Here is a 26,683-nt window from a genome sequence, read left to right as displayed (position 1 = left end):
GTGGTGTTTTTTTTCCTTCCACTAGGCATAGCCTTCCAGGGAATAGTCCCTTTCCAGTCCAAACCAAACATACAAGTTTGGGAGCTCTCTAGACTACATTTAATATTTTAGTATGAATACCAGTCCTTAACTGACATGACATGCTGGCTTTTTTTTTTTTTTTTGAATGGTGGACCAAGTGTTTTCTCTTAGAAATTAAGACCCTTGCACAGAAAGCTTTTTAGGGATCTTTTGATCTCTTTTCTCAATTGATACAGGGTTCTTCCCTGTATTCTGAGGGGCTTTGTTCAGCTCATTTCAAATATTCAGAGATACGGCAGGCTTATTTGCCATTCTTGAGGGTCTCCACTTCCTGCACCCATCTAAGCCAGGTATCTCTCTTGGCTAAGAAAGTTTAAGGCAAAAGACCTAGAGTTTACCAATTCCCTTGGTGTGTGATTCTGACATACTGAATTGGTCCCAATTCTCAAGTTGCTACCACAGAGCAACTGCTTTCCAGATCCCTTCAAGTGCTACCTGCTTTGATCTGTGGCTATCTTCCCTGCTCCAGCCTGTCATGATTGACACACCATGCAAAGGAGGCGCTTTCTTCCTTGAAGCGTACAGAATTAATATGCTGGGCCTGAGTGAAATGGGATAGAGTAGGATCCACCAGCTCTGCAAGCTGAACTGGCCAAAACCACTTCCCCATAGCCTGCATACTGCAGACAGCCCAAACTGAATGCTTGGGTTCTTCTATGCCAACACCCACCTTGGCCAGCCGTGCTCGCTTGATGAGATCATTCAGCTTCCTTAGGGCTGCATTGCGGGGCAGGCTCTGGATATCCCTGAACAGGTCCTGCTCCTCTGCCTCAAACAACTTGCGGTTGTCTGGGATGAGCAACGGATGGGACCAGAAGGAGCCAATGTAGACCCTAATGACCTCAGGAGTGTTGACAATCTTTCCCAGGGACCACATGAGGGCACCGTACACCCGCATCAGCTGTTGAGTCTCTATCTGGTCAGCCTTGTTGAGAACAACTCTCATCTTGTCCTCGTGGTTCTTCAGGGCCTTGATGACCTCAGAGAATTCATCAGAGATGTCCAGCTTGTGCGCATCAAAAAGGAGAATGATGCGGTCAACCCGCTCTGCAAACCACTCCAGTACAGCAGCGAAGTCATAACCTGCAAGGGGTGGAGGAAAAGCAGAGATGCACATGCATGGGAGCAGAGAAGCCTGCTTGCTGTACCTGAACTATGCTATCTGAGGGTAAGCTTGCAAAGAAGCAGCTTCCCCAGTAGATCAGGTAGCTTGATAAAGGACACATGAAACATCATTCCTTGTCCCAGAGAAAGTGGAGATGAGGCACTGTCCTTCACACTGAAACACCCAAGATGTGCACAGTTAAGGATAGCTCTCATCTTCTCTATATTAAGAGATCACCCAAAGAAGTCTTGAACTCGTGATACAGATGGTACATTCAAATGTGTATCATGGGGAAACAGCTACATTCAAAGACCTACTGCAGAAGTCTTGCAAGTGGCAACAAGAGAGGCCTAGTTCCTAAATTTCTGGCCACCAGTATAGCCTACAAAGGCTGTAGAAAGCTGGATAATTGCAGTACTTGCACCCAGACTGGTTTGAAAGGCATACCTCCACTGCTTAATAACTCTCAGGTCTTGCCTAGTTGTGCGAGACTAACTTTGTCCTATCCAGTTCAAAACCCAGGATGCAAATAACCTGCCTTACCTGAGTAATCATCCTGTCATACCTGCTGCATGCGCACAAAGCAAAATGATTTGTGTTTACTTTGCTAAGTACTTGATGCTTAGAAGACAGCATTACTGTGAACACCAGAGGTGGACTCAAGCTACCAACAGCGGGTTCAAATTTCACATACCTCAGAACTAAGGATAATGGATGCACAGTGTTAGACTTGAGTCCATCTCTAGGCAATGCAGGGCATGATAAATAGTGTGTGTGGAGGCACTTTTAAAACAGCAATGACAACAACAAAATGACCTTCTTTCCTAGCTCTGTGGTGTTTTTTCGCCTTCTTTAAAGCCTGAGACACTGGTGTTCTTGTTCTGCTTTGTCAGGCTCTCCTACGCTATGCAACGTTTGGGGTTATCTGTGTTGCCAGAGTGCTGCACTCTGCCAGGAGAGATCAGGACAGAGCATATGCTATTTGCATTCAAATCCTTTCACATACTGTATTAATCTTGGTTTTCATGAATAAATGTATGATAATTAGTTCAGTGGTTCCCCTCTCTTTTTCTTTTTTTTTTTTTCTTTTTTCTTTTTGCTTTCTGTTCTCTCCAAAAGCTGGAGGGCAACCAGTGCATCCTACTCTTTAGATCAGAACTACAAAAGGGAGGACTGCTGATCTCTGATCTTGATTTTTGCCACTGGCCTTTTCTCCCTTGTGACTGAACAAACTGGGGTGAAATCCTGGCTCTCAAGTCAGGATTAAAGCCTGTGTGAACTTTCCCTTCAGCTGGATAAATTGGTATTCACTGTTTGCCACTGAGAACTTTTATACAACTGCCAAGTATTATCACTGGGCAGTGTTTCGCTTTGGTCAATTGTAGTTTGCTCCTTACAAGAAAAGGGCGGGGAGGGGCGTGCTGTTGAATGTGGATGGCTTGCCCTGCTCTCTTCCATGGGATCTACAGAAATCATAGATGGAGGAGACAGATGTTTGTCCCACCAGTGGCTTTCTGCTCGCTCAGGACACTAATGCTGCCTCTAGCAGCAGCAAGCAATGCTGGGCCCTGGCTCTTTGCTCAGCTATATTTGATGCTGAGAACTTCAGAGAATTCAGAATTGGTCTTAACCTTTGACAGAGACCTGCTGAGCATTCAATATATTATATTGATATCTGTATATCTTGCACAGTCCATGTGTCTGACCTCAGTAACAATCATGACTCAGACCCTCTTACAATTGAAATAAATTTGGTCCTGCTTGCTTTCAGATATTAACAGCCTTTTAACCTTAGAAGTTCGTACTGTAGGGAGCTCACCTCCATGGGTCTAATTGCATATCTGCTGTAAAGGTATGCATGCTGACTCCTTCCCAAACTGCACTAGGAGGCACTGGCAGCAGGACAGAGTCAATGCTGACACCTCATTTCACTTGAACTGGGTTCAGGCTGTAAGCTGTCCCTCTGCAAGCAGATCAATATATTTGCAAATGGGGACACCTCCCCCCACCCCCCAGCTTTGCTAAACACAGCATGCACTCCCTCACTTAATGTTCAGTTCTGCCTGGGCTATACTGCAAGTCATCTACTGTAGCAGGATAGCTTATTCCTCATATGCAGAGCTACACAGCTTGCTTTTTCACTGTGGAAGCAATGAGTCAGGGTGACTTTATTTGGAGATGTTCATGCATTTAATCTTGTCAAATCTCATTGACTGCGACGCTTTCTTGTCAAGCTGGCACGTGTTCGAATTGTACGACGACTACTTCTTCCAGCCTTTTTCTTGTGGGGATCAAGGGTGAAACAGTCATGCTCTCTAGGGTACCTCATAATGCTACAGTGATGTCCTGTCACAGTTTGTGTGGATGGTTTCCCTCTGGTAGTACAGGAACAGCCACTGTTAGGCTCTCTGTTGTGTTAGCAGGGGCTGGGATGAGGTGGGGAAAGTGTCTGCACCTGACACTCAGTCCACCTTTTAGTGATTCAGTAAAAGGGGGGACTGATTGACTAAAAAAAAACAAAAAAAAAACCCCCACCCAACAAACAAACGAACAACAACAAAAAAAAAAAAAACACCCCAAAAGTGGTATTGTAGTTTTGGTATTAGCTGAGGTCTTGGGAGACTGACCTTAGCCCTTTGATCTGCCTGGGTCTCAGGGTTTGTCCAAAAGTATCTTTACATGCTTAGCTCTGTTGATTTTATCATGTGTCAAGCCTGGATCCACAGTAGCACTTAGAGGGTATCTGCTCTGTGAGCCTCTCTCTCCTATTCACAAACAAAAATGTTCCTCTACCCAACAAGAAAAGGGAATTAGTATCTGCTCAGACTTTTTGTATGTTCCCAGCTGCTACAGTAACATACAGTGAGTCTTGAATGTCCCTGTGGACTTCATTAAATGTGTAGATTGATTAGCAGACTTTCTTTCCCAGCTTCTTTGCTTGTTTGGAGATATTCTCCTGACAGCTGTCCTGCGTATCTCCATTAATGAGAGAACAAAGCCCTGGGGAGTAACACTTGGTGATGTTTCAGAGCAGTCACAACAGCATGGATTCATGTGCATCCCATGCTGGGACAAAAGCCCAACCCACACGTTCCTCTTGTATGTCCTGCTCACGCTGGCACTTAAGGGAACATGTGGGACCTCTCCTGTTGGTGCCCAGCTAAGCCAGAAACATCTCTCTCTGTGTGCAGCTCTTAACAAGGGCTGATCACACGTGCATCCTTCTGTATGGAGGTAGTTGGCAGGAAAACCAAGGTGTATGGTTTTTGTTCTGAAGTGATGGAATACTTTAGAGGAGGAAAGAGAGAAAAATTATCATGAGTGTTTTATTGTGGCTTAACGCATAGCATGATATGTGGAAAGGGCAGGCGGGACAGACCTCTGTTTATAACTATCTACTTGGAGTCACTGGTTGTGATGGTGTTTTCTCACACAGACAGGTGCCTAGAGAATTGCCACACAGGTGATTCATAGGGTTCACTTTTTAGTTTTGCTTTTAGCATATGAAAGAGTAGATTGCTACTAAAGCATCTGGATAGCAGGGTGACAGTGTAAAACTCCAAGGACAAGCTATTAATAAAGATGTTTATGGTCTTAAATTTGCATTTTAATGTTCAGAGCTTTCATTTTCAGAGGACTTTCCAACAGCATAGAGAACTCAAGACATTTTGCCTGACTCCAGCCAAAGCTGGAGGTGCTCAACACCTGAAAACACATAAAGCTTATTCTTGTAACTAAATCTAAGCATTATAGCTTCACTTCCATTACCCTTCTACCCCATTTTTATTTCACAGATGCATAGGGCCTGACTCTGCTTTCTGCTGGCAGTTTATTACAGTGTGAGCTTAGACCAAGAACTGGTCCTGATCTACAATCAAATTAGGAGTTTTCAAAGTGTCCGCTTGCTCATTCCACTGCAAATGCATTACGTCTCTTTATTTGCTCTCTTAGTGTTGTAGAGTGTTGCTAAGGCCTCTCAAAAACAGCCAGTTACTATCTCTGATTTGGCAGCGTTTCAGTGATGGGCAAAGCTATCCGCATAAAGCATAGTTTTACCAAGAAGTTACAGGGCATTTGGGAAGCCACCTGCTTGCCAAAGTTGCATAAATGCAAAAACTGTTATTACAGGGATGTTCAGACAGAAATGTAAAGGGAAGAATTTTCTCTTCGGTAATTCCTGGCTGTTTGTGGTTGCGCTTGCATTTCTGTTGAAAAAATATGATGTGTATTTAAACATTCTCTATCACTGATTGCAGCTTCTTTCACAACCTTCAGATAAGGGGAACGTGAATAGAAAATTAATCCCAACCATACAGTACTAGGGGGACAAGATCAACACGATAATAATTTTTTTTTTCTATCAAATGATTTTTCCTGGGACAGATTTCCTTCTGACGGAATGAAAAGGACTCAACAGATTTAATACAAAGCTGACAAGTCAGCAGGACTGTCAGTGGATTCAGCCTACAGAGAAAAAATTATCTTCTTGCAGACATCCTGCCACCTAGATTCTGTAAGGTAGGCTGGCTTAATGAATACTTGTCTGTGCGCTATTGGAATACCTGGCAGCATGCATTTCACTAAGATCTGGCAGGATTATGCAATTACATTTCTGTCAAGTCAGACCAGGCATGATACAGTCTTTATGCTGACTGTGGGAAGATGGATGATACCTGACCCAGCGTAAAATCTGCCTGGCTGTAACATTTTTAAGCTAATTTAAACCAGCAATGAGTCTGCGTGTATTGGTTCACCATTTCTCACCATGTAGCTACACTGGTTGTTGTTTGGTTGGTTTTTTTGTCTGACAGTAAGCTCACTGCTGGGTTTCCCATCTTGTGGAACTGTAGCCACAGCCCCTGTGGTGGTAGAGTTCAGATGGGATGGAAGGGGCACATTGAGATCAAGAAATGCTGAAAAACCCAAAGCTGCTGCTTTGCACCAGGTATCTCACAGCTTGCTGTCAGTACCGCTTTCAACTCCACTGATGCATTTTAGGAATTTACCACTTTCTTGCTGAATTTTAGTCACTAGGAGCCCCCTTCTTGTCCTTTTAAAGCTGGTATTATCCAGAGACTGAAAATTCACTAGATCATGGCCCTCTACAGGGAAGAGTTTTATGTCTGTGTCCCTATTTGTCAACTGGTAGATTGGCTCTGTGTGTCTGAGGACAGCATCGGAAGATGATGGGATAGTTGGCATAGCGCACACTGACTACCTGGAGAGGGAGCAGCTCTTGGAATTGAAATGAGTCTCTGTTCCAGAGAGCTAATGACTTGATCTGAATTTTTAAATTGAATAAGAGGGTTTGGAGGCTTAGTCTAACTGGTCACAGTGATGTCCTCCCTGAAAGCCCTTTGAAGTCCAGGGAAGAAGGCTATGTTATGGCAAAACAAGTAGACAGCCCACACTGGAGGGGGAGAATGTGCCAGCAGGGGCAGGTGTTACCCACGTGTGACAGATGGCTGTAAGCAAAGGAGAAGGAATGTGACATGATGGTCAGGGGAGGACACACAAAGTGAGTGTGAAGCAGGGTGGGTGGCTGTTCTGAGACCCAGGGAGCGATGGTGCAGTTGGGAGAAGAGGGTGCTGGGGAAGAGTATGAGAGATGAAACAGCTGGGACTGGGTGGAAGAACAGTAATTTGGGCAAGTTTCTCTCTAGGTGAGGAGCTGGTGGTGCCAGCCAGGAGAGGACAGAAGGGAAGATGAAAAGCGAGGGATGGGTACTGGATATACCTCACTGCAGCTCATCCTAAACAGTCTTTGTAAGAAGCTGCCATGCTCCTCTCTGGAAGTGGCTGCACTCCAAGGGGATATAAAGAGATTCCTATAATGTATATCTGTGGGTGTGTCGGGAAGCAGACTGAAGTCCTTCAGGCTGAAAAGATTTCTATGAATATTACATGTCATAATTTCTGGAGCAGGTATCAGCTTGCTGATCACTTCTACCTTTGCCTATACTTAAAGAAATAACCTGTCCTGGAGCTCGTGATTCACAGCACTAAGAGCTGCATCTTCCAGCCAGTGCTCTGCATTTCTTCCCCCTTGGTATCATAGAACTAATGGAAACATTACATACGTTTTGGAGACTTAAAAGGTTTCCAAAGCAAAGCCAAAAGGACTCAATAAAGCACAGCAAATCTGCCTATGTTCTCAGCTAAGAAAGATGGGCTGGTGTCAGATTTCTAATGCTAACATTTACATTAACCAGTACCTGGAGTGGCAAGCTGTGGCCTCTTGCTTTCATGTTGTTTATTACAAGGGTTTCAGGGTTGGGCAGACACCCAGAGCCTGACAGGGCTCTTGCTTTATTGTCAGTGGAAACTGAGTGAAACCTAGACATGTTCAAGTTGGGTGGAGTAAAACTGATGAGAGCATTGTCCGGAGCAAAGTTTCCTTATGACAGCTTGTTTAGCTTCTATGTGCACACAGCAGAACTTGTCCCCTCTACCCTTTACACATTTATATCTTTATCATTTGTGACAGATGGACTGTTTCCTGGTACTTGGGCCAATCCTCAAAACAGTTCCTAGCCAGATTTTGAGACCTCAGAAGGCATCTGAATATAGGCCAAGTTTTCCACAGAGGTCAGTGCAGAGCAGTGCTGATGCATAGCTGGAATTCCAAGGAAGTTTATTTTACTATAGTGTCCAAACACAAACTGAATTCTCCTAGTACACATAGTTTAAATCTAGGGAGAAATAATGTTTGAAAATGGCCTGAAATGGCCATCAGTAACTGATAGCTGCTACCAGTGACCAGGAAACACAGTTCTTCTCCATTGTTACTCAGGATGCTGAAAAAATACATGATGGGCATAAATAATGCAAGTTGATGGGATACTGATGGGCATAACTATCTTCCCTTGATGAAACAGATACTTAGGATATTTCTGGAGTGCACAGTGGACAATGAAATGGACAAATTGAACAGTTGATCTAAAAATCAGACTCGTTAGAACAACTGTTCAAAATCAGAGAAAAATTAAGTACTTGCTATATGTTAACACGAGGAGGGGTGGGAAGTACAGCTCTTTCTATCTGTGCAACTATTTAATCTCAGTTTTTTGCATTATTTTTTTCTCCTCCAGTCTGGAAATGCGAAATATAGCAGTATTTCCAACTGAAATCACAAGGATAGCACCTCCCCCTTCTCCTCTCCTCTCCCTGAACAAAATCATGGTTTGACCAAGTATGACTTTGAGTTTTTGTTTGCATCCTGCTTTCAGGTCAGAAGAGTTAGGCTTGCAGCTTCACATATTTCCATGAATAAAAAGGGACAGAACTGTGCAGATTTTATGCTTACTTGCGCATTGCTCTTAGAGGAAGTACAGAACTATGTGACTGTAGGAACTGAGCCTTTCAGTGGAACAGTATGCATTTGTGAGACTGTGATAAAATCATGCAAGTTGGCAGAGCAGCTACTGCACTGCAGTAATGGAGGTGAACTGCCAAGTCAAAACTAACTAGCGCGCTTTCACCCTCCCAGGCGGAGTGAAATACAAAATATAAGCAAACATCTCCAGTGGGGAGTATTATAGCAAATATTTGAAATGCCTCCCTTTTAGAGGCTTTCAGGGTGGATGCTTTCAGCTGTGTATCATGCTGTTGCTAGCACACACGACAAAACTCTTCAGGGAGAAAATATTTTTCTGTTGCCATTGTACCCTAAATAACGTTGCATGAAGAGCGAGAACATAAATTCCCTTGGTGTTTGCCTTTCCCTTCCAAGCATGGCTACCTGAGACACAGTCAGCAGAACCTGAAAACTCTGCACTGCCTAAGGCTGTTGTCCATTAGCATTTTTCTTTTGTCAGGCTGGTGAATGACTAAATATCCCTGGTGCTGAAGCTGCTGGTCATTGGGAATTCTTCCTTCCTAGGAGAGACAGCAAGGCTAGGTATGTGGTTTCCTTGGCTATGGGGAGCCTGGGCTGCACTGCAGCCAGCAGAATGGAACTGGGTGGAAGGCTGGAAAAAGGCTGAAATAGCGTGTACTGGAAAGAAAGCTGATGGGGAATGATGCTGTCAGTCCTTACCTCCTGGCTAGGACCTTGTGCTCACTGCTAATGTGGGAAAGGGAGGAGGTGACATATATAGGGTGAAGACGAAGGAAGTGTTCAGGATATATTCAGGAAGCACTACCCTGAAAGAGGGATCAAATACAACTTGGCCAGGGCAGCACGAAACTTGGCAGACTTGCATCTGTTTAGCTCAGGGCATGTGTAGGTCAAGACTGACGGTTAGCAGAGCATGTAAGGCTCAGCCCCCAAGGACAGCACCGCTACTGAAGCGCATGAGCTGCTGTTACCAGGTGGCTCAATTAGCATGGCAGACCACTCAACATGACGAATTATAAGGAAGTCCTAACTCCTGCCCTGGCTCTGCTGTACTGCGTGACCTGACCTGTGGTCCTCCCCTTTGTCCTCATTTACTTCAGTACAGGCATCCCTTTCTCATCTTCCCTCGCAGCAGGATGGCCTGGGCTCGTTATGTGACACCAGAACAGTGTTTTGCAAATGGATAGCATCCATATTATCATCAAATTGTGAAAGCAGCCAAAACTGTGCTGCTTTGGTACAAATACCTCCCCTATGGGCATCTCTGCAGCCTGCTGTTGCAGGCTGTTGCCTCATGCTCAGCTGGAAACAACAAAAGAAAGGGCATGGAGTGAGGGACAAGGCAATGCAATGACTAGTTCTTTACATGTGGGCATAGATTCATGTGCCATTATGTGAAAAAGACCAGAAGAGACGTGCCTGTTCTCCAGGCAAGGACAGTACAGAAGCAGTGAAGGGCACGATGCTTTGGGCCATGACATCCTGGGAACACTTGCCACCAGGCCTGTAAAATACACCTGTATATCCTAGGGGGTCTAGCTGCCACACCTGTGACACCATGGGTGCCCACCATGAAGAAGTACATGAGTCACAGGAGCTCAGTAGGTCAAATCACTGCAGGCAGCTCCTTGGCTACACTTTTTACCAGAACCTGGGAGCAGCAGCAGCTGTGTCACTGCTGGTGATCTCATTGCATGCTGAGGGGATGTGGATTTCAGCTATGACAGACTGCATGGCCCTCAACTGCTTGACAGGTCTAAACCTGCAGGTCTGCTACTGGGAAACTTTATAGGCTGCTCTGTTGGGGGAAGGTGGCCCTTACGATCATGTGTCCTGGAAGAGAGCCAGCACAGATCTCTGTTTCTCAGGATTATACAGCGCTCCTTGGAGGAAAGCTTGCTACCCATTTGCAAAGTCCTGCTGCTGGCTACACGAGGCTGACAGCTGCTAGCACTAACACTGGCATGCTGGTGCTTCTGCATGCTGTCTGTCCATTGGGGAAGGGATTGAGTTATCTGTCATGTTAGCCTTTCCAACAGCAACAAGGCAGTGAATTTAATTCAGAGTTCAGACAAATGAAAAGCTTCAGAACCTGGTCTTGGTGCCTGAATCATTCCTTTAAACCCAGTTTCCTTGCTCCTGCTCCTTGAAACATGGATACAGTAACAGGAACAGCTATTGCCTTGAAATTCAGGGGTATAAGGTGGCCCTCATGATTGCTAAGCTTTGATACCATGGTACTCTCCTAAGCTGGCACTGTATAGATTAGCTAATGCTCTTGATGGCTAATAGGAAAGGAGACAGACTTGTGATTTTCCCAGCAAGAGGAATTTCCTATTTTTAGAAATGCTGCTGGTTCTCATGGGATGGGCAGGCTGGGAAAGCCTGCCACATCTTTTGCATCTTTACTTTTCCCCTCAAATTTATGACAGAAAGCTGCTTTACTATCCACTCCCTTCCTTGACCTTGCATCACAGGTAGCCTGGTCTGAGGGTCCTAAAACCTACTACTAGCAGACAGTGGGGCTAAGAAGAGCTCCCCTGTTCCCAGCAGTTAAAGAAACTTCAAAGTGTCTCTTGGGAAACCTCTGTAAGACTCCTTCAGGTCTTGCTTCATTCCCAAGTGAAATCTGAGCAGGCTGGGAAGGTATAGAAGGGCAGGAGCATTTTGTTGTGTCAGCAGTTTTTAGCACTGCCTTGTTTTCTGCCTAGAAACCACATTATTGCTCTATCTGCCTCCAAACCCAACTTGCTTATGAGCCAGTTGCCCTCATTAGCTTGGTGGCAAAGGTGCCAGCCTCACCACTTTTTCCTATTCCTCTTCCATGAGAGCTGGGAGGTGAGCACTCCCTTTCAAACACCAGCTCCCTTGAGATAAGCTCAAGCCAATGCCTGGCAGCAGCCCTTCCTAAACATAAGCACCTCAGCACTCTTTTGACTCTTTCTGCTCACTGGGCTGGATCCCCTGCAGACAGAAATTGCTGGAGTTCTGCCAGCTTCAACAAAGCTATGCTGATCTAAACCAGATGTGGATCTTGTCCTGCAGCTATTGAAAGGCCATCTGACGTGGTCCGTGTGAGCAGTTTCAGGATGTCCTGGATATAAATGGTGATGTAGTGAGATCCCACCTACCCAGTACTTTTAACTGTTGTGATTAGGTCAGTTGACAGCCAGGTTGTGACAGCCCCCTTGCCCAGCTGGAGGTGTAGCAGAGCAAATTCCTGGCATGGTAGGATGAGCAGCAGATGGCTGTGCTTCATCTAGGCTTCTCACCCCCTAGCAAATGGGGGGAGTGACCACACACTGTAGTCACAGGGCCAATGCACAAGCACCTGATTGCACTAAGGGCAGAAAAGTTGTCCAGGAAGAACTTGCCCCACATGTTGAGATAGGCCTCCAGTCCTACAAATAGGTATAGCATGCAAAAGTTTAGAGAACTGGGACTCCCCTTTAGCCTTCTCTGCTTATAAGGAACATTCCCTCAGCTGTTCCCAGATGTTTGGAGAGGCATTACTGGCTTGGGTCAAAGTGCACTGGTGACTTTCCCAACAGCGCACAGCTGTGCAGTCAGTGTGTTCTGGCATTGCTGGCCTTTACTAGAGTAGCTGCAGGAATGGGACACCAAGGCCCTTTGGGAGACTGATAAGAGAAATTTTGCAAAAGGAGGAGCAAGAAGTGCCAGTACATTTTGCAGGAGAATATTTTTAGTACTGGAAATAGCTGGAAAATAGGAAAAATCTTGCAATATATGTCAGGATTTGAACTGGTGAGGAGATTTGGGAAAAGGGCTACGGAAACTTCCTTTGGTACTTGAAATGGGTCCATTTTGACTCGCATACAGTGTTGGTCTTTTTTTTTTCTTTAAGAACAAAAATATTTCATCCTAAGCAAGTTTTCTTCACAGTGATAGTTTCACAAGAGAACTGGTTGCTTTCAGTGCCATTTTTTGACTGAAAAATGTTTACACCATGTAATACAGATTTTTGTTTACCTCCACTTTTAAACACTTTCTGCTGAAGGAAGGAGTGTTTGCACAGCATGTTTTTCAACCTTCTGACAAAGGCTTGTGCATCGCTACCTTTTGTAGACTGCCTGGAAGGAATTTATGATCCCCCAGCAGTGCAGAGACCCATGTTGGAAAAGCTTAATGTGAGTGTTCAACTAACCCTAGCTGTCCTTCATAGCTTTATTGACACTTCTTTAGCTAAGGTCCCCGTGGTGGAAGATCCCAGTAAAACAAACATGACCTGTCTCTCTGCAAGGTGGCTGCTCAATTAAAAGAGAAAGGGAAGCTTCCAAGAACAATTTCAATGCAAAGGAGTGTTTTTAAAAGTGGGAAAGGCATGAGTCATCAGAAATCTCATGGGACAGAACACTGAAATATGGGAAAGACCTCAGCACTTTGGGTAGAGCCTGTGCTGCTGAAACTTAATTGTGCATTGTTAACAGGTGGTGTGAATGAGAACTTATCTTCTCAAACCTGAATGCTGTGATTACTACCCTTGGCTTTCTTCCAATGAAATGATGCATAGCTACCAGCTTCATCTAAGAAATGTGAGCTATGCCATACCACCTTACAGAGTAAGAAAATGCCCACAGATGTTACATTTAAAGTATCAAGATGTTGCTCACTTCAGAAGGTCAGCCTGAGACACTCAGAAGTTCACTAAGAGACTTTGTGCTGTTCATCAGATCCATTTAGTGCCCCCAGGATTTCCAGATTCCCCACTGCAATGACGAACTTGGGTGCCAATGGCTCTTAAGCCCAATCCAGTCCTGCACTAGGTTTAGGAAGCCTGGACAGTGCAAGAAACCTGCTAGGTCAACTGGAAAGAAACCAGGTTGATTGCCATGGGAGCCTTGCCTATGGCTCATCAATAGGTCACTGAAAGCAAGTGTTTCTGCAAAGCAGACAGGTATTAATTGACTCTTTCTGATGGAAATCTGTTGCACTGGGAAATACTAGACTGTGACACAGGTACTGCTGACCTTGTCAGCAACCTTCCCTGAAAGCATTTAAATTCTCCATAGTAGATTGCAAATCGAGTCCAAAGGGACATTGGCAAAGTCATGCTGTATCTCGTGACAGGCTCCTACTAGTGTTTCTGTCTACAGCTTGTATAGCTTGAGGTGAAACTCATATAATCCCTTTCGCTTTCACTACTGTTGTTTGGAAGACTTACCTCTGCTAATTCTCTGTTTTTCTCCAGAAAGGATTCCTGGTGTATCAATGACGCTGATGCTCTCTAACACAGGATTAGGCAGCTGGGCACAAACAAACCTGTGTGAAAATAAATGTGTTTAAAATAAAAGCAAAAGGGGTTTATGACATGGTGAACATCACAGGCAGCATGGGACAAGCCAGGCTCTGATCTCACAAGTCTTCAGCTGGAGCTCAGAGCTACTCTTGATTTAAAGAAATGAGAAAGCAGCCAGAACTGAGCACTTTCTCAGACGATTTTGCTGCTTCTGAAACACAGGTCTTAGTCATGACCTATGACAAGTTTTTTTTACGTGGCCCCCAAATTGTAAATTATTAATGATGACTGGGGAAATCCAAATGTTTTCATTTGCTGTTTAGATTTTAGCAAGAAGTGGTATTTGTTTTTCTTCACTTAAGCATTCCCCTGCAGAATCCTGTACTCAAAAAATCAGCAATGTTGTAGGATTTTTGTTCTCTTTTAAATCTGGTCTTAGACAGAAAGTGTGCTATTCTTGCACCATAAGCAGCATGAGATCTCAAGAGGCTGCTTAGTCTATCCTCCTGCCTCAAGGCAGGATCAATCAGATGTTTGTCTAAGGCGTTCTTCAAATGCATAACAATGCAGACTCACTAACATTTGCTGGGAGTCTACTCCATTACTTAATCATCCTTACAGCAAAACCTCTTTTCCTTAACATCTAATCTAAATCTCCCATGCTACAATGCCTTTTAGTCTCAAACACAGTAGACATGGAAAATGATTTATTTTTCCCTTCTTGTGGCAATGTATACTGTTGTCATCCTGTCTTTCCTCTAAAGAAAACAGTTTGGGTTTTTTTTTCCCCCATCTCTTTCAGTTTGCTCTAGCTGCCTTTCCAGTTCATTTCTAAATCCCTGAAGCCCCTTGCAGCTCTCCTTTGGGTCCTCTCAGACTGCTCCAGATAGTTCTTCAGGCATGATGCCCCAAGCTGATGTGGTACTCCAGCTGTGACCTTGCCTGTGTTGAACAGAGTGGATGGATTGCTCCTTGTCTCTTATATATGACAGTCCTGTTTATATATCTCAGTAAGATATTTGCTTTTTTAACAGCAGTATGACACTGTTGACTTACATTCAGTTTGTAATTCACTCCTCCCCCCTCTGCAGCTCCATTTCTGTGTAATTGCTCTTTAGCTAGTTGCTCCCCATCTTGTATCCATGTAATTCACTGCCTAAGAAGAGTAACTTGTGCTTGTTCTTAATGGGTTGCAGCTCATCAATTTCAGTTGCTGGTAACAGCAAAGGACAGTAAAAGTCTATCCACTTATGTGGCTCCTGATAGCATTTCATGGATAGCCTTTTTGTGACGGCATTCCAGGCAGCTATAAATATGTGTGTATGTATATGGATGTATGCATATTAATAGGGTGGTGTGACATCCATGCATAAAAAACCCCCCATGTTACTGTGGGAGGAAGCAGAACCAGGATGAGGGTTGGCACAAGGGCCACTAGATACAGTCAAGGCAGACAGAACCCTGCAGCGCTCTGATGAGCAGTGGTTCTGCTGAAGTCCCTGCAGCTATGAGCTCCTCCGGGCTATACTAAAACCTCACCCCAATTTTTCTACCTGTATGACTCCAAGAAGATTCTGACAAGAGTGAATCCTCATGGGTTAGATGAGTGTCTTCTCTCCTAAGCTGTCAGCTATTTCAGACCACATATTACAGCCTCTCTCTCCCACATCCACAGCTTGACAGGTGGCAACAGGGACCATTTCTGAATGTGTAACGCTTCATGTAGAAGAGGGCGGGCTGGCTTGATTCTCCTGTTGAGTGCCAGGCACAGCAGCAGAGAACAAAAGGCTCAGGAGGTCATATTATTCCCCATTCCTGCCAGCCCAGGTTTGCTCTCCATTGTTACAGCCCTGAGCATTCCTTGTGGTCTAACATTAAATGCCTCGGGTAAGGGGATTTTCCACCAGCTTCTCTAGGGAAAGTACTCCACAGGAGACTTCAGATATAAGGTCAGAGGCCAGCATGAGTAAGTGCATGCTGGCTCTGTTGGCAAGGTTGTTATGGCTGCTGCCTTCCTGACATCGCAGCAGAACTGCAGGACCTCAGGGAGCATGACCTAATTCTGTCCACAGCCATATGAAGGGAAGAGTGTGGTGCCAAACTAGACTTCCACTACCTTTACAGGCAGAGCATGGGGGTGAAGGAGGAACCTGTTATCCATGTCTCCTGCTGTTGACAACACAAAAGCAGGACTGGCTCCACCTTAGCCTCCCAAGACAGACTTTGGGGTTAGGAGGAATCTTGCAACCAAGCCAACGTGATATGAAAGTAATGGCTGAGATTCCTGATTTTGCTCCAGGCCCCTGGTGCCAAGCAAGTCCTCCTGATAATGAGGTGCAACTTGTAATCTCTCTGCTAGGATCCCTCCAGAGCTGGGGTACTGCCAGCAGAGTTGGAGTGAGGAAAACAAGCATTTATCTCAATACCAAGGAACCACCTGGGGCAAGGAAAGAAGGACAAGAGACAGGTCAGAGCATGGTACTGCAGAGCTGCTATCCTTTCAGACCTGGACAGCTTCTCAGGCCTATCTCTGCCCTTAGCCAGGAAGGTATGGGCAGGCGCTCCATCTCCTGGGAATGAAGGGAGGGAGGAGACAGGCTCTGAGCAGCACAATTAACCGCTGTCTCCTAGCCAAATCCTGACTGTACCACTCTTCCCTTGCTTCCTGGAAGGCAGCAGCTCCCAGTCTCTGCTGGGAAAGGAGTACCAGCTAGGGCTGGATGCTCACTCCTTCTATTCCTCCACTTAGCTCCCCTGGAGCAGCAGGCTCTGCACCCCACAGGTGACAGCACTGTGGGCTGCTACCTCTCAGCTGAGACCACCATGGTCTGTGTGAATGCTACTGTCTTGTGCTGCTCTGTTCCTTTCCACTGGTGCCCATAGCCAATCACCACCTTTAACCACTCAAGGGTAAATCGGACTTGCCCATGGTCACTCTCTCAGCTTAGAAGGGGTTGCTCCTGGAGATAATCTCCCTTCTTTAAATTTTCTGCTTACAGCCTCCTAGTTGAGGTTAGTGCTTTACTAAACACACAGCAGCAGCAAGATTTGTGCAAGGCAGAGACAGCTCTGCATTGCCTCTTGCCAAGAAGCCAGGCCCACACAGGGGTAAGCGTGGGAGGCTTGATCCAGTCCAGTGGGTGCACCCGGACTTATATCTGCTAAATTTCCAGCCCTCTGAGTCAATTCTTGCATGTGCTTAATTTCCTAATTAGCTGGGTATTACTGTCTGCATTTTCAGCACTGATGCTCACACTGCTGAGCTAGCCCCCTTAGCGCGTCTTCCTCTGCCAGTTTAGAAATAGTTACCCTTTTTTTTTGTTTTTAACCTGTCAGCAGAAAAGGGGTGTCCTGGTTTCGGCTGGGATAGAGTTAATTTTCTTCCTAGTAGCAGGCATAGTGCTGTGGTTTGGATTTAGTAGGAGAAGAATGTTGATAACACACTGATGTTTTAGTTGTTGCTAAGTACTGCTTATGCTAGTCAAGGACTTTTCAGCTTCCCATGCTCTGCCAGGTGCACAAGAAACTGGGAGGGGGCACAGCCAGAATAGTTGATGCAAACTGACCAAAGGGCTATTCCATAGCATATGGTGTCATGCTCAGTATATAAACTGCGGGGGGTTGGCCGGGGAGCAGCGATCACTGCTCAGGAACTGTCTGGGTATCCGTCGGCAGGTGGTGAGCAATTGCATCATGCATCACTTGCTTTGTATATTATTATATTGTTACTATTATCATTACTATTTTACTTTATTTCAATTATTAAACTGTTCTTATCTCAACCCAGGAGTGTTTCTCACTCTTACTCCTCTGATTCTCTCCCCCATCCCACTGGGGCAGGGGGAGTGAGCAAGCGGCTGCATGGTGCTTAGTTGCTAGCTGGGGCTAAACCACGACAAGGGGTTAATTACCTGTTGTGGCTACTGCCTGCATTGCTAGCAGGACTGCACTTCTGCTGCTGCTGAATCACTGCTGTACCCCTCTGCCCTGCTGTTCTCACAAGCGCATACTTGACTCCTTCCTCACAGGAGAAGGAAGAGTAGCAGAAGAGTAACAAGAGCACAGCATGATATGGTGAACTAGGCTAATGGACGCAGAGATGTCTTGCTGTATGAGGGGCAAATTGCATTCAGGACACATCAATCAGTCCAGTTCAGGAGCATTTGGTTTTTTTGCCTTCCACGCCTGGCCTCCTTACTCCTGATGCTGCCTCTCCTCTGTAGCAAACCGTCTGCCAGCTGTGGCTGTTCTTGGCTATCAGCAGAGCTGCTCCGAATCATGTTCATCTACTACCTCTGCACTCCAGGCAGGAGGCCTGTTATTTTCTTCGGGCAAATCACCTTCCTCCCCTGGTGTAGGGAGTTGACAGTCACCTGACCTAACTGTGGGCCAGGTGCAGATATTCTGGGCTCTATAAAATACTGAAAACGTCTCAAAGTCTCTCTGCAGGACCATGTTGATGCATTTGAAAGATGAGCCTGTGCAGTGATTGGATACTGCTTCCTGAGGTACCGCGAGGTTCTCTGCATAGTAGCCACTCCACTAGGTCCCTCTTCTCTCATCAAGCTCCTTCCCATGCTTCTCTGCAGGTCCCTTCCCTGTCTCACTGTAGCCTACACCAGCACTCCTGTGGTCAGCACTGGTAGGAGATGCTGCACTCTCTGGATAGACGCTCTTTAAGCTCAGAAGTTAGAAAGGGAGCCAAAGCCCAGCTGTCCTGGTTGGTTGGTTGGCTGAGCCAGCTGCCATGTTTGCAACATCTCCCACCCTGTGGTAGGAGGGAAGGTGTCGATGATGGGCGTAGTCAGTTTGTTCCCATCTGCCTTCTGTAGCACAGTTTGTGCTCATCTAGGATATGGGTGTGTGCTGCTGGCTTCCTGCAAGGCCTAGATCCAAAATTCAGTATGGTTGGGCTAGGTCTAGGGGATGATAAGGTTACATTCCTCATGTCACAGAGGCATTATCCAAACCCCCTGCTATGGGAAGGATATTAGAGCTGTCATCAGTTTGCACCTGAGGTTTTTATGTATAAGGCATCAGAATGGAGAGAGCCTGTGTTTGTTACAAGGGGGGGCATTCAATAAAAATGCAAGAAAGCAATGATGCACATACTGTGCCAGTTCCACTTCTCTACTGACTTCAGCACCTATGTCTGGTTGGGATATTTAATTTTAGGGAACTGAACTGACAGCAGAAGAGAAGGAGCTAGAAATATAAACGCAAGGGAGAGCAAAGTGTAATAAGAGATTTATCTCTGGACTCCTACAGGATGAGCTTGACAGTCTGTGCTCTGTTTTTTGTTTTGTTTGTTCAAGTAAAATGAAGGTTTGTCCTACTTGAATTTGCTAATCTGCCCTTCAGTGAGTGACCGATGTACATCCCGTAGGACTGGAATGACTTTGCATCAGCCATGTGGATGGAAAAAAAAGGAAGAATAGTGTAATGCCTTATCCCTTTAAATAACTAGCTATGCTGCTCATTAGGTTCTAGCTTTATTCTCCAGAGCAACTAGGTTCTTGAGTACTGACCTGTTCAAAAAGGCATTGCCAAAGGCGTTGAGTTTCCTGAACGGTTTTTTGGGATCCACCACCAACGCGTTTCCAGGAACAATTCCTTCCACATCTCCTTGCATAACTGCTATAAAGGAGTCAGTTGTAGGCTCTGGGCCAATCCTCATCCCTGGGAAATCCTGCTCCAGCAGGTACCTGTAGGCAAAAAGACAGGGTGTGGGCATGATACATAAGTTCCCTAAGTCCTAAATGAGTTGTACTGAAGACTGCAGTGTAATTATGAAGCTCAAGAGTATGGATGCTTTCGAGACTATTTTTAGCACTGTCACTGAATCGTTTGATAAATGTTGTGGTATCTTTTCTACTCAGGATCTCCACATTTAAAATTTTCTTATTTCAGGTGGATTAAGAAATTGAGATTATAGCTGCTGGGAAGAGATTCTCATCATGTTTGATCATTTTGTGTATTTTAATCCTCAAGACATTTGCAACAGACTTAGCATAGCAAAGTAAAAACAGCAGTTCACTGCAATCACAGAGTTAATCCCAAAACCTTACTGGCCTTTGGTGCCAATATCAATTACTTCACTGCTGCTCACTTCAGCAGACTCATCCAACTAACGTGCTTAACCCCCAGTCCAAATCAGTCACTCAAATGCCAACTTCTCCTATACTCAACTGTTGAAGTCTCAAGTCTCCCTTCTTGCGTGCTTCTGCAATGCAGCTACAGTTCTGCATTACAAAGTGCTCAAGCATATTGAGCACAAAGCATGTGGGTGGCAGAGTATATCCCAATATTTGTTATCAAGTTAAATAGCACAGTAAGCACAGCATCCCTTATTATTTTCTAAGCCTCTGGCAGCCTCTCTGAAGATACAGTTTGGCAAATTTCAGGGAAAGGTAGTCACCCATGGGGCTGTTGGACTTTGAATAAGACCCTGGCAGCAGATCCTGACTTACCCTGCCAAATTCAGGGTGGGTCAATGGTGTGCATGGGACAGTTCCCTTTAGCTCATGAGCCACAAATGCCATCACTGAGGTCAGGTCTGTGTGTGTGGGTGCAGAAAACATCCCAACTGCTGGTCCTGTGCTGAAAACTAAGACCATTGTGTCCATGTGGCTTGCAAAAGGGAGCTAGAACTGGTCTAGCCCTCAGTATGGGATGGTGTCAGACCACCTGACCTGGTAATAAGCTCTGGATTGTTACATGAGGAACAGAATGACTGCCAGGTTATGGAAGTTAGTATAATACTGTGTTGTTTGTTGCCAGCAGATAGCTGGCACTTCCTCTTCCATTGCTTTGACGTAATCTTTAGCAGGTAGAAAGACAAATATAGAATTGCTGTGATGTTAAAAGTAGATTCAGGGGATGAGGAAAAAGGAAATGGGAGAAGGGCTGAGGATTTTTTGTCACTGAGACCAGTGTGTTTAACAACCAGCACCAGTTCACTTGAGTGAGTCTTATCAGAGAGGGTAAGTTCCTATGTGAGGGACTACAGAACCACTTGTATGAAGGCTTGTGATAACTTTCTGGGGGTTCCTGCTTTCACCATCGTTTTAACAGAGGTAATTGCCATTCAGTGTTTGAGGAACAACAAAAAAATTGTGCTTGTTCAGCAGGGCTATTTATTGACACCATGTCAGCAAAAGCATCTTCAGTTTCCAATGGGCAAGGCCAAATCAACTGGACCTAGAGGTAGAACAAGCAAATATACACCCAGGACATGCTGCAAATCACTGCTACTCATCTGGCTTGGTACACATTAATGAAGAGAATGGCTGCAGCCAGAGTAACTCCAGCAATGATATCCATAATTCCCTTAGGAGCTGACCACCTCCTTTATTGGTATTTTATCATGTATTTTCTTGTACCTTTCATCCAAAGTGATTTCCAAGTTCTGTGCTCACCAGAATGCCACCAGAAGTGACTTCTCTTAATGGGACCAACTCTGAGATGAAACTGCAGCTGTTTAGCAGTTCCCAAAAAACTGAAACAATCCAGGAAGGATTCCAAGAAAGGAACAGCCCTCTGACCTCCTATACTAGGGTGGATACATCCTATCTACCTAAAGCCTAATCAGGGGTTCCTCAAACTTTCCTATGAAAGTGGCTCATTACTTAACAAAAGCAGACTGCAGCTAATGCTGGTGTGTGCCACCTCCCTGCCTGGTGATCACAATACACCTTCCTGGCAGCTACAGCAACTTCTCTCTAGCTTGAAGCAGCTGAGAACACGGAGGATCTACTTTTTTCCCACCAAGGGCTCTGTAGACTATCATATCAATGTTCTTGGCTCCATTCCCTGGAAAGCTCTTTATACTGAAACAACCATTTGCTAGGTTAGAAGCCACTTGGCCAGACTCTGGAAACTAAGCTCAGGCCTCCTGGATGGCAATGCAAAAATGTTAGCCCCTGATGGACATTGTTGCAATGCTAGTTACTGCTATTAGCTTTCCTCTGCTCCCGCTTTGTACTTTGCTTTTGGTCTGACATAGAATATTTAAGGGTGATATACAGATGGGCATTCACTGAATCCATAGAAATAAGTCTTTGAGTTCTCCCCTTGCAAATACTAGAGAGAAAAAAAACAGGTAGCGATAACAATTGTCAAGTGCAGCAAGTGAAGTGTGTTTGAGAAACACCCCTCACTCCCAATGCCAGGTTGCAGACTTGCCATAACAATAACCTGCTTGGTTTTTTTACAGGTTTGAGATGCACATGTAATAGGATAGCTTTTGAGCAACAGGAGGAAAAAAAAAAGCCTGGGGGTTTTGTTTGTTACTTATAGACAAAGCTTCCAAGAAAGTCTAAGCAAAAGTCCTGCTTATAATAGCAACACTCCTCCTCCAGCCGTGCTGCTCTAAAGAATTTTATCACAGCTCCACTCAGCTAATGTTTCAAAGCATTTCTGTGTTTATTTCTTGTATAAGACTTAAAAAAAACCAACAAAAAAACCCCAGCAAAAGCACTCTCATATAGGAGTAGCTACAAGAGAATGTTAATTGACTTAACATGCAACAAGCAGTATGAAATCAGAGATATGAAGATTTGCACTGCCTAGTATCATAGCATCTATTTTAAGTCAGACATCTCTGAAAGATTTGGGCATATTGTACAGCAGGGTGTCTGCAGCACAAGAATTTCATTGTACACAGGACAAATACAAGGGGATTTATTGATGCTGTCTGATGGGGGAAGGCACTTCTGCTAGGCAGTGACACAGGCTGCCTCTGGTAACAGAAGCAAGCTAGAGAAACACATACAGTTGTCACATTTGTAGGGATTTCTGGTAGACAAGAGCAAACAATAGCTGTGAAAAACACTGACTGACAGTGAGCAGTTTCCCCTGCCAGTGCAGCATGCCATACTCTGAGCTGCTGAACACCTTCAAGGGCCTGGGGGACTGACCTCCAGCCAGGCTGGCAAAGCCTGCAGAGAGTGCCAGGCAAGAGGTAAATGTGTGGTTTTGTTTTGGGGTTTTTTTTAATGGTCAATCTGACTTTTTGGAGAAGTGTCTGGAGTTGGTACGTGGCTGGGAGCATCAAGCTGTTTGCCCCATTTCAGGCCTGGTGAGGGACAAGGGCAGGAAAGCTACATTAGTGCCAGCCTGGCTTGGGGTAGCCTTTCCCAGGCAGGTTTGGAGCAGCACAGGCACCAGGCGAGGAGATCCCAGGCACTCCGGGCAGGAGTGCCGCAGGATGCGGGGGAAGGGGCCATTTGCTTGTGATGAGTCACGCAGGAGCCCTGCAGGATGCTGTGTGTGGCAGCAGAGGTGATGCAGAGCAGGAAAGGGAGGAAGGGCAGAGCAGGAGGAAATGGTGACAACTGCCTGGTGCAGGCAGAGATGAAAGGTTCAGGGCCACACGGGGAGGTTACACCAGAGCTCTGCATGTAGCCTGTGACAAACAGTCTGGAGCAGCCAGGACGTGTAAATCATTAGCTGTAGGAGGAAGGGGTGACTACACCAGAAAAGCAAGCCATGTTGACAGTTAGTAGGACACTGGCAGGCTTGTTTATTTTATTAGCAGGATGGCTGGACAGAAGCCAGGATTATTTTTAGAAAAGACCACAGAATCTAAGTTAATTAGCAGAGTAATGTTCTGTCCTGCACTCCCACCCTCTTACAGGAAATATAAAAAGCAATAACATTGCAGAGGCAGGCTCCAGTGACATCCTGCCGTGGCTGTTGGATATTCCCAGGTAGAGGTGTTGCCTTGCCTTTGCCATCACAGCCTTTCAGACCCCAGCCCTGCAGAAAAGCCTAAGCCAAATGTATGCTGAGGAGAGAAATAAATGGGAGCGAGCAAGATGAGGATACAGCAGGAAGCAGGAATGGAAAAGCTGCAGTTAGTGACGCTACATCTTTCACATAGCAAAATAAGGCTCAGTTCTCTGGGTTTCCTGAAAGCAGGGGAGAGAACAGCCTGGTTCCACTGAAAACAAGCCAGTGCTCTGGTCCTGCTACACTGGCTTTGACCCACACAACTCACCTTCCCTCCTCCCCACCTCGGCCTCTAGGAATGTTTCTCACTGCTGACCTTGACTACCTTCTTTCTGCCACCAGCTCCTGACAGGAGAGCAGCCTCACTGCAAAATGCTGCAGCTTAGGTACTTTAGAGCTTTGCATTTCTTCCTTGTTTCACCTCAGATTGCTGAAGAACAAGGAAAGCTATTTGGGAGACAAACCCACCTCAGGTAGTTGACTAAGGTCCTTTGTCCCTTTTTTTTTTTTAAACAGTGGACTGGGATCCAGGTGAACTAGGACTGAGTTCATTCCCCATGAGTGTTTACTGGCACTAAGTCATCTCCCTAAATTCCATGGCAGTACAAGCAGGATGCAATACAAGAGTGGAGTAGATACATAGGGATAACACTAATTATCCCCCATCCTGACAAGATTATGGAAGAGATGTCCAGAGGCTGTTTCTTGCTTCACTCTAGTACCAAGAGATAATGGTTGTTTCCCCTCCTGCTTCCTCCTTCAGTCCCCTTTAACTCCTCCCTGCTCTCAGTTTTAGCTCCTACTTGACTTCCCACAATAACTCTGGATGCTAATCTGGTGCTTATCCAGGCTCTCTAGTGACCAGTGCCTGCAAGCTCACACCAGAAGCCTATCGCAAGCAAAACCCGCTTTTCTGGCACCTCCTGCTTTTGTTTGGTTGGGATTATACTGGAGTACCAGACCCTCACACTCCTCCTCCCATAAGAGGCCCTGGGTTCTCCAACAGTTCTCAACTTTCACCTTCTTATGTGCTATTTTACACAAAGAAAACTCTGCCTTCCCGAAAGCCCTTCTCGGGTCCATTTTGCACTCTTGTGAAGCAGAAGCTCCTGGTCACTTCTGCTTGACTGTAATCCCTGAGTAGGCTCATCCCTGCCCTGGTGTACAGATAAGGCTGGGAGATGAGGACACAAGCATGAATGAAATGCACTGGTTGAAGAGAGGCTCAGATCAGCTTGCTGACAGCAAAGGAGTTGCTGCCATCCCACAGAAGCAAAGACTCAGTCTTCTCCTTTTGCCTGGAACATGCTTTGGGCATTCAAACTTCTTGCAAAAGGTGCTCAGGCTTGCAGAAAAAGGACTTCACTGAACAGAGAGGGGCAAAGGCAGGAAGTCTCTGCTAACAACAACATCCAAGTGAGACTGCAGGGAAAAGCTGATGCTGGCAATCCAGAGGGAAACAATAGGAAGAGATGCTCTAGTTACACAGCCAGCAGCCTCACAAATGGATATGCAGCAACCTCCTTGTGTTCAGAGGAAGGTCTGCTCTGAGGAGTCAGTAACCCAGAGGACAGAAAAAGCCTTTCAAATAGGTTTGGTACCAAGTCACAGAACAAAGATCTGGGGTGGAACCAGACAACTATGTTATCCAAGCTAGCCTCTAATTTTCAGAGGAGCAAATCCCTTTCCAGCCACATGCCAAATGCTTCTTAGGGTCCTTCATGCCTTTTCATCATCTACTTGACCTGCTCACACAAGAAAAGCCTTTTCACTAGAACTTTGTTTGCCAGGTACATGACAAGGTAGCAGAAATGCATTCCGTTCTTGGCTCATGGCTAAAGCATTAATTAGCAGGAACATTACAGCACACCCCCCTGCATTTCTCAAGGTCATTTCTGAAGAGGTACAGTCTGATTCACCTCTCTCTACTCTCCACAGCTCCCTCCTCCACCAAGAAATACTGGTAGAACAAAGGGCTGGCTGCTTGTAGCTTGCATCCAGATTTACACTAGGGTAATTCCACAGATTTCAACACATCCACACCAGAAAAAGGCTGGAATTTTACGCTAAGCTTATGAATCACGTAGGAAACACAGACAGCACAGCCTGAGCTATGCTCCCAAGAGAAAGGCTGCTGCAAGTTGAACTAGCAGTGTGGCTGAACAGAGATCCCTGCAACCAAGTCCAGCTGGAAAAGTTTAACCCTCTCTTTGACAGTTTCATATCAAAGCTGCTGTTGGCAGCTGCCCTTTCTTTACAGTTAGGAACAAACTTGCTGCTCCCGGCATCTCAGCAAAGCAGGACACAGTTAAATCAGGGCTTACTTTTGGAGACCTGAGGATGGGTAGGTCTCTTGTGCACATACACACCCGAGCACACATGCTTCTCAAACTTGGCTTGAGTGTTGCCTCTGGGCACAGCGCAGAGGAAGACAGACACAAGCATAAGACACAGACCATTACAAACTCAAGCACCCACTTTAAGGTTCCCTAGGCCACAGGTTGCCCCACCACCCAAAAGCTACACGTTGAAAAGAATGGCTGTTAGAAGGGCTACCCAAGCAGTCCCGGGGATACCCTGCAGGAGGCTTCCCGCAGCCTTTGTACTTTGAACGGACAAGAGGGCCCCGAGTGACTCGCGTCTCCACGCTAAAATGCCCTGACTGCGCTCCTCAGCCCTGCCCTAGGCTACTTTTTGCCACGTCGGTGTTTCATGGGACATCTTACTCACCCTGTCCTTGCAAAGGAACACTCTCAGAGTTTAAGTGGGGGTGGCTTTTCAATTGAAAGCTGCTGATGGGCACCGGGGGCACGGAAGGAGGAACGGATGAGGGATGCAGGCATAGCACGGTTAGCACAGACCCGCTCTGCCCCACCACGGCCCACGGGCATCGAGGGTGTGGGCACACCCAAGAGGAAGGCAGGCAGCCAGCCGGGTTTTACCTGATGAAGGTGGTCTTCCCAGTGGAGTACTGCCCCACGAGGAGCACCATGGGCTTGTTGTCGAAGTCGGCATCCTCCAGTGCTGGCGAGTGGAACTCGTGGAACTTGTAGTGCTCTTCCAGGGGGAGCAGCTTGGTTTTGTAGAGCTTTTTCAGGCCCTCGCTGACCGTCTGAAACACCTCGGGGTCCTTCCTCCGCCGGTCGTCGGTGCCCAGCCAGCTGAACAT

The 26,683-nt window shown here is 45.9% G+C and overlaps 1 protein-coding gene across 1 annotated transcript in view; it reads right to left on the bottom strand.

Moving 5' to 3' along the window:
* The window catches only part of EHD3 (EH domain containing 3), a 29,279-nt gene extending 2,596 nt beyond the window's left edge, over nt 1-26,683 (bottom strand). Inside the window, exons 1-4 of the mRNA XM_009486096.2 lie at nt 26,457-26,683; nt 19,311-19,487; nt 13,708-13,805; nt 752-1,164 (exon numbers count right to left, since the gene is read on the bottom strand). Of these exons, the coding sequence (XP_009484371.2) occupies nt 752-1,164; nt 13,708-13,805; nt 19,311-19,487; nt 26,457-26,683 (915 nt within the window). The remainder of the gene's footprint in view (nt 1-751; nt 1,165-13,707; nt 13,806-19,310; nt 19,488-26,456) is intronic.

The sequence above is a fragment of the Pelecanus crispus genome, chromosome 3 (assembly GCF_030463565.1).
Source record: "Pelecanus crispus isolate bPelCri1 chromosome 3, bPelCri1.pri, whole genome shotgun sequence".
NCBI lineage: Eukaryota > Metazoa > Chordata > Aves > Pelecaniformes > Pelecanidae > Pelecanus > Pelecanus crispus.
This window is presented reverse-complemented; position numbering and strand designations above follow the sequence as displayed.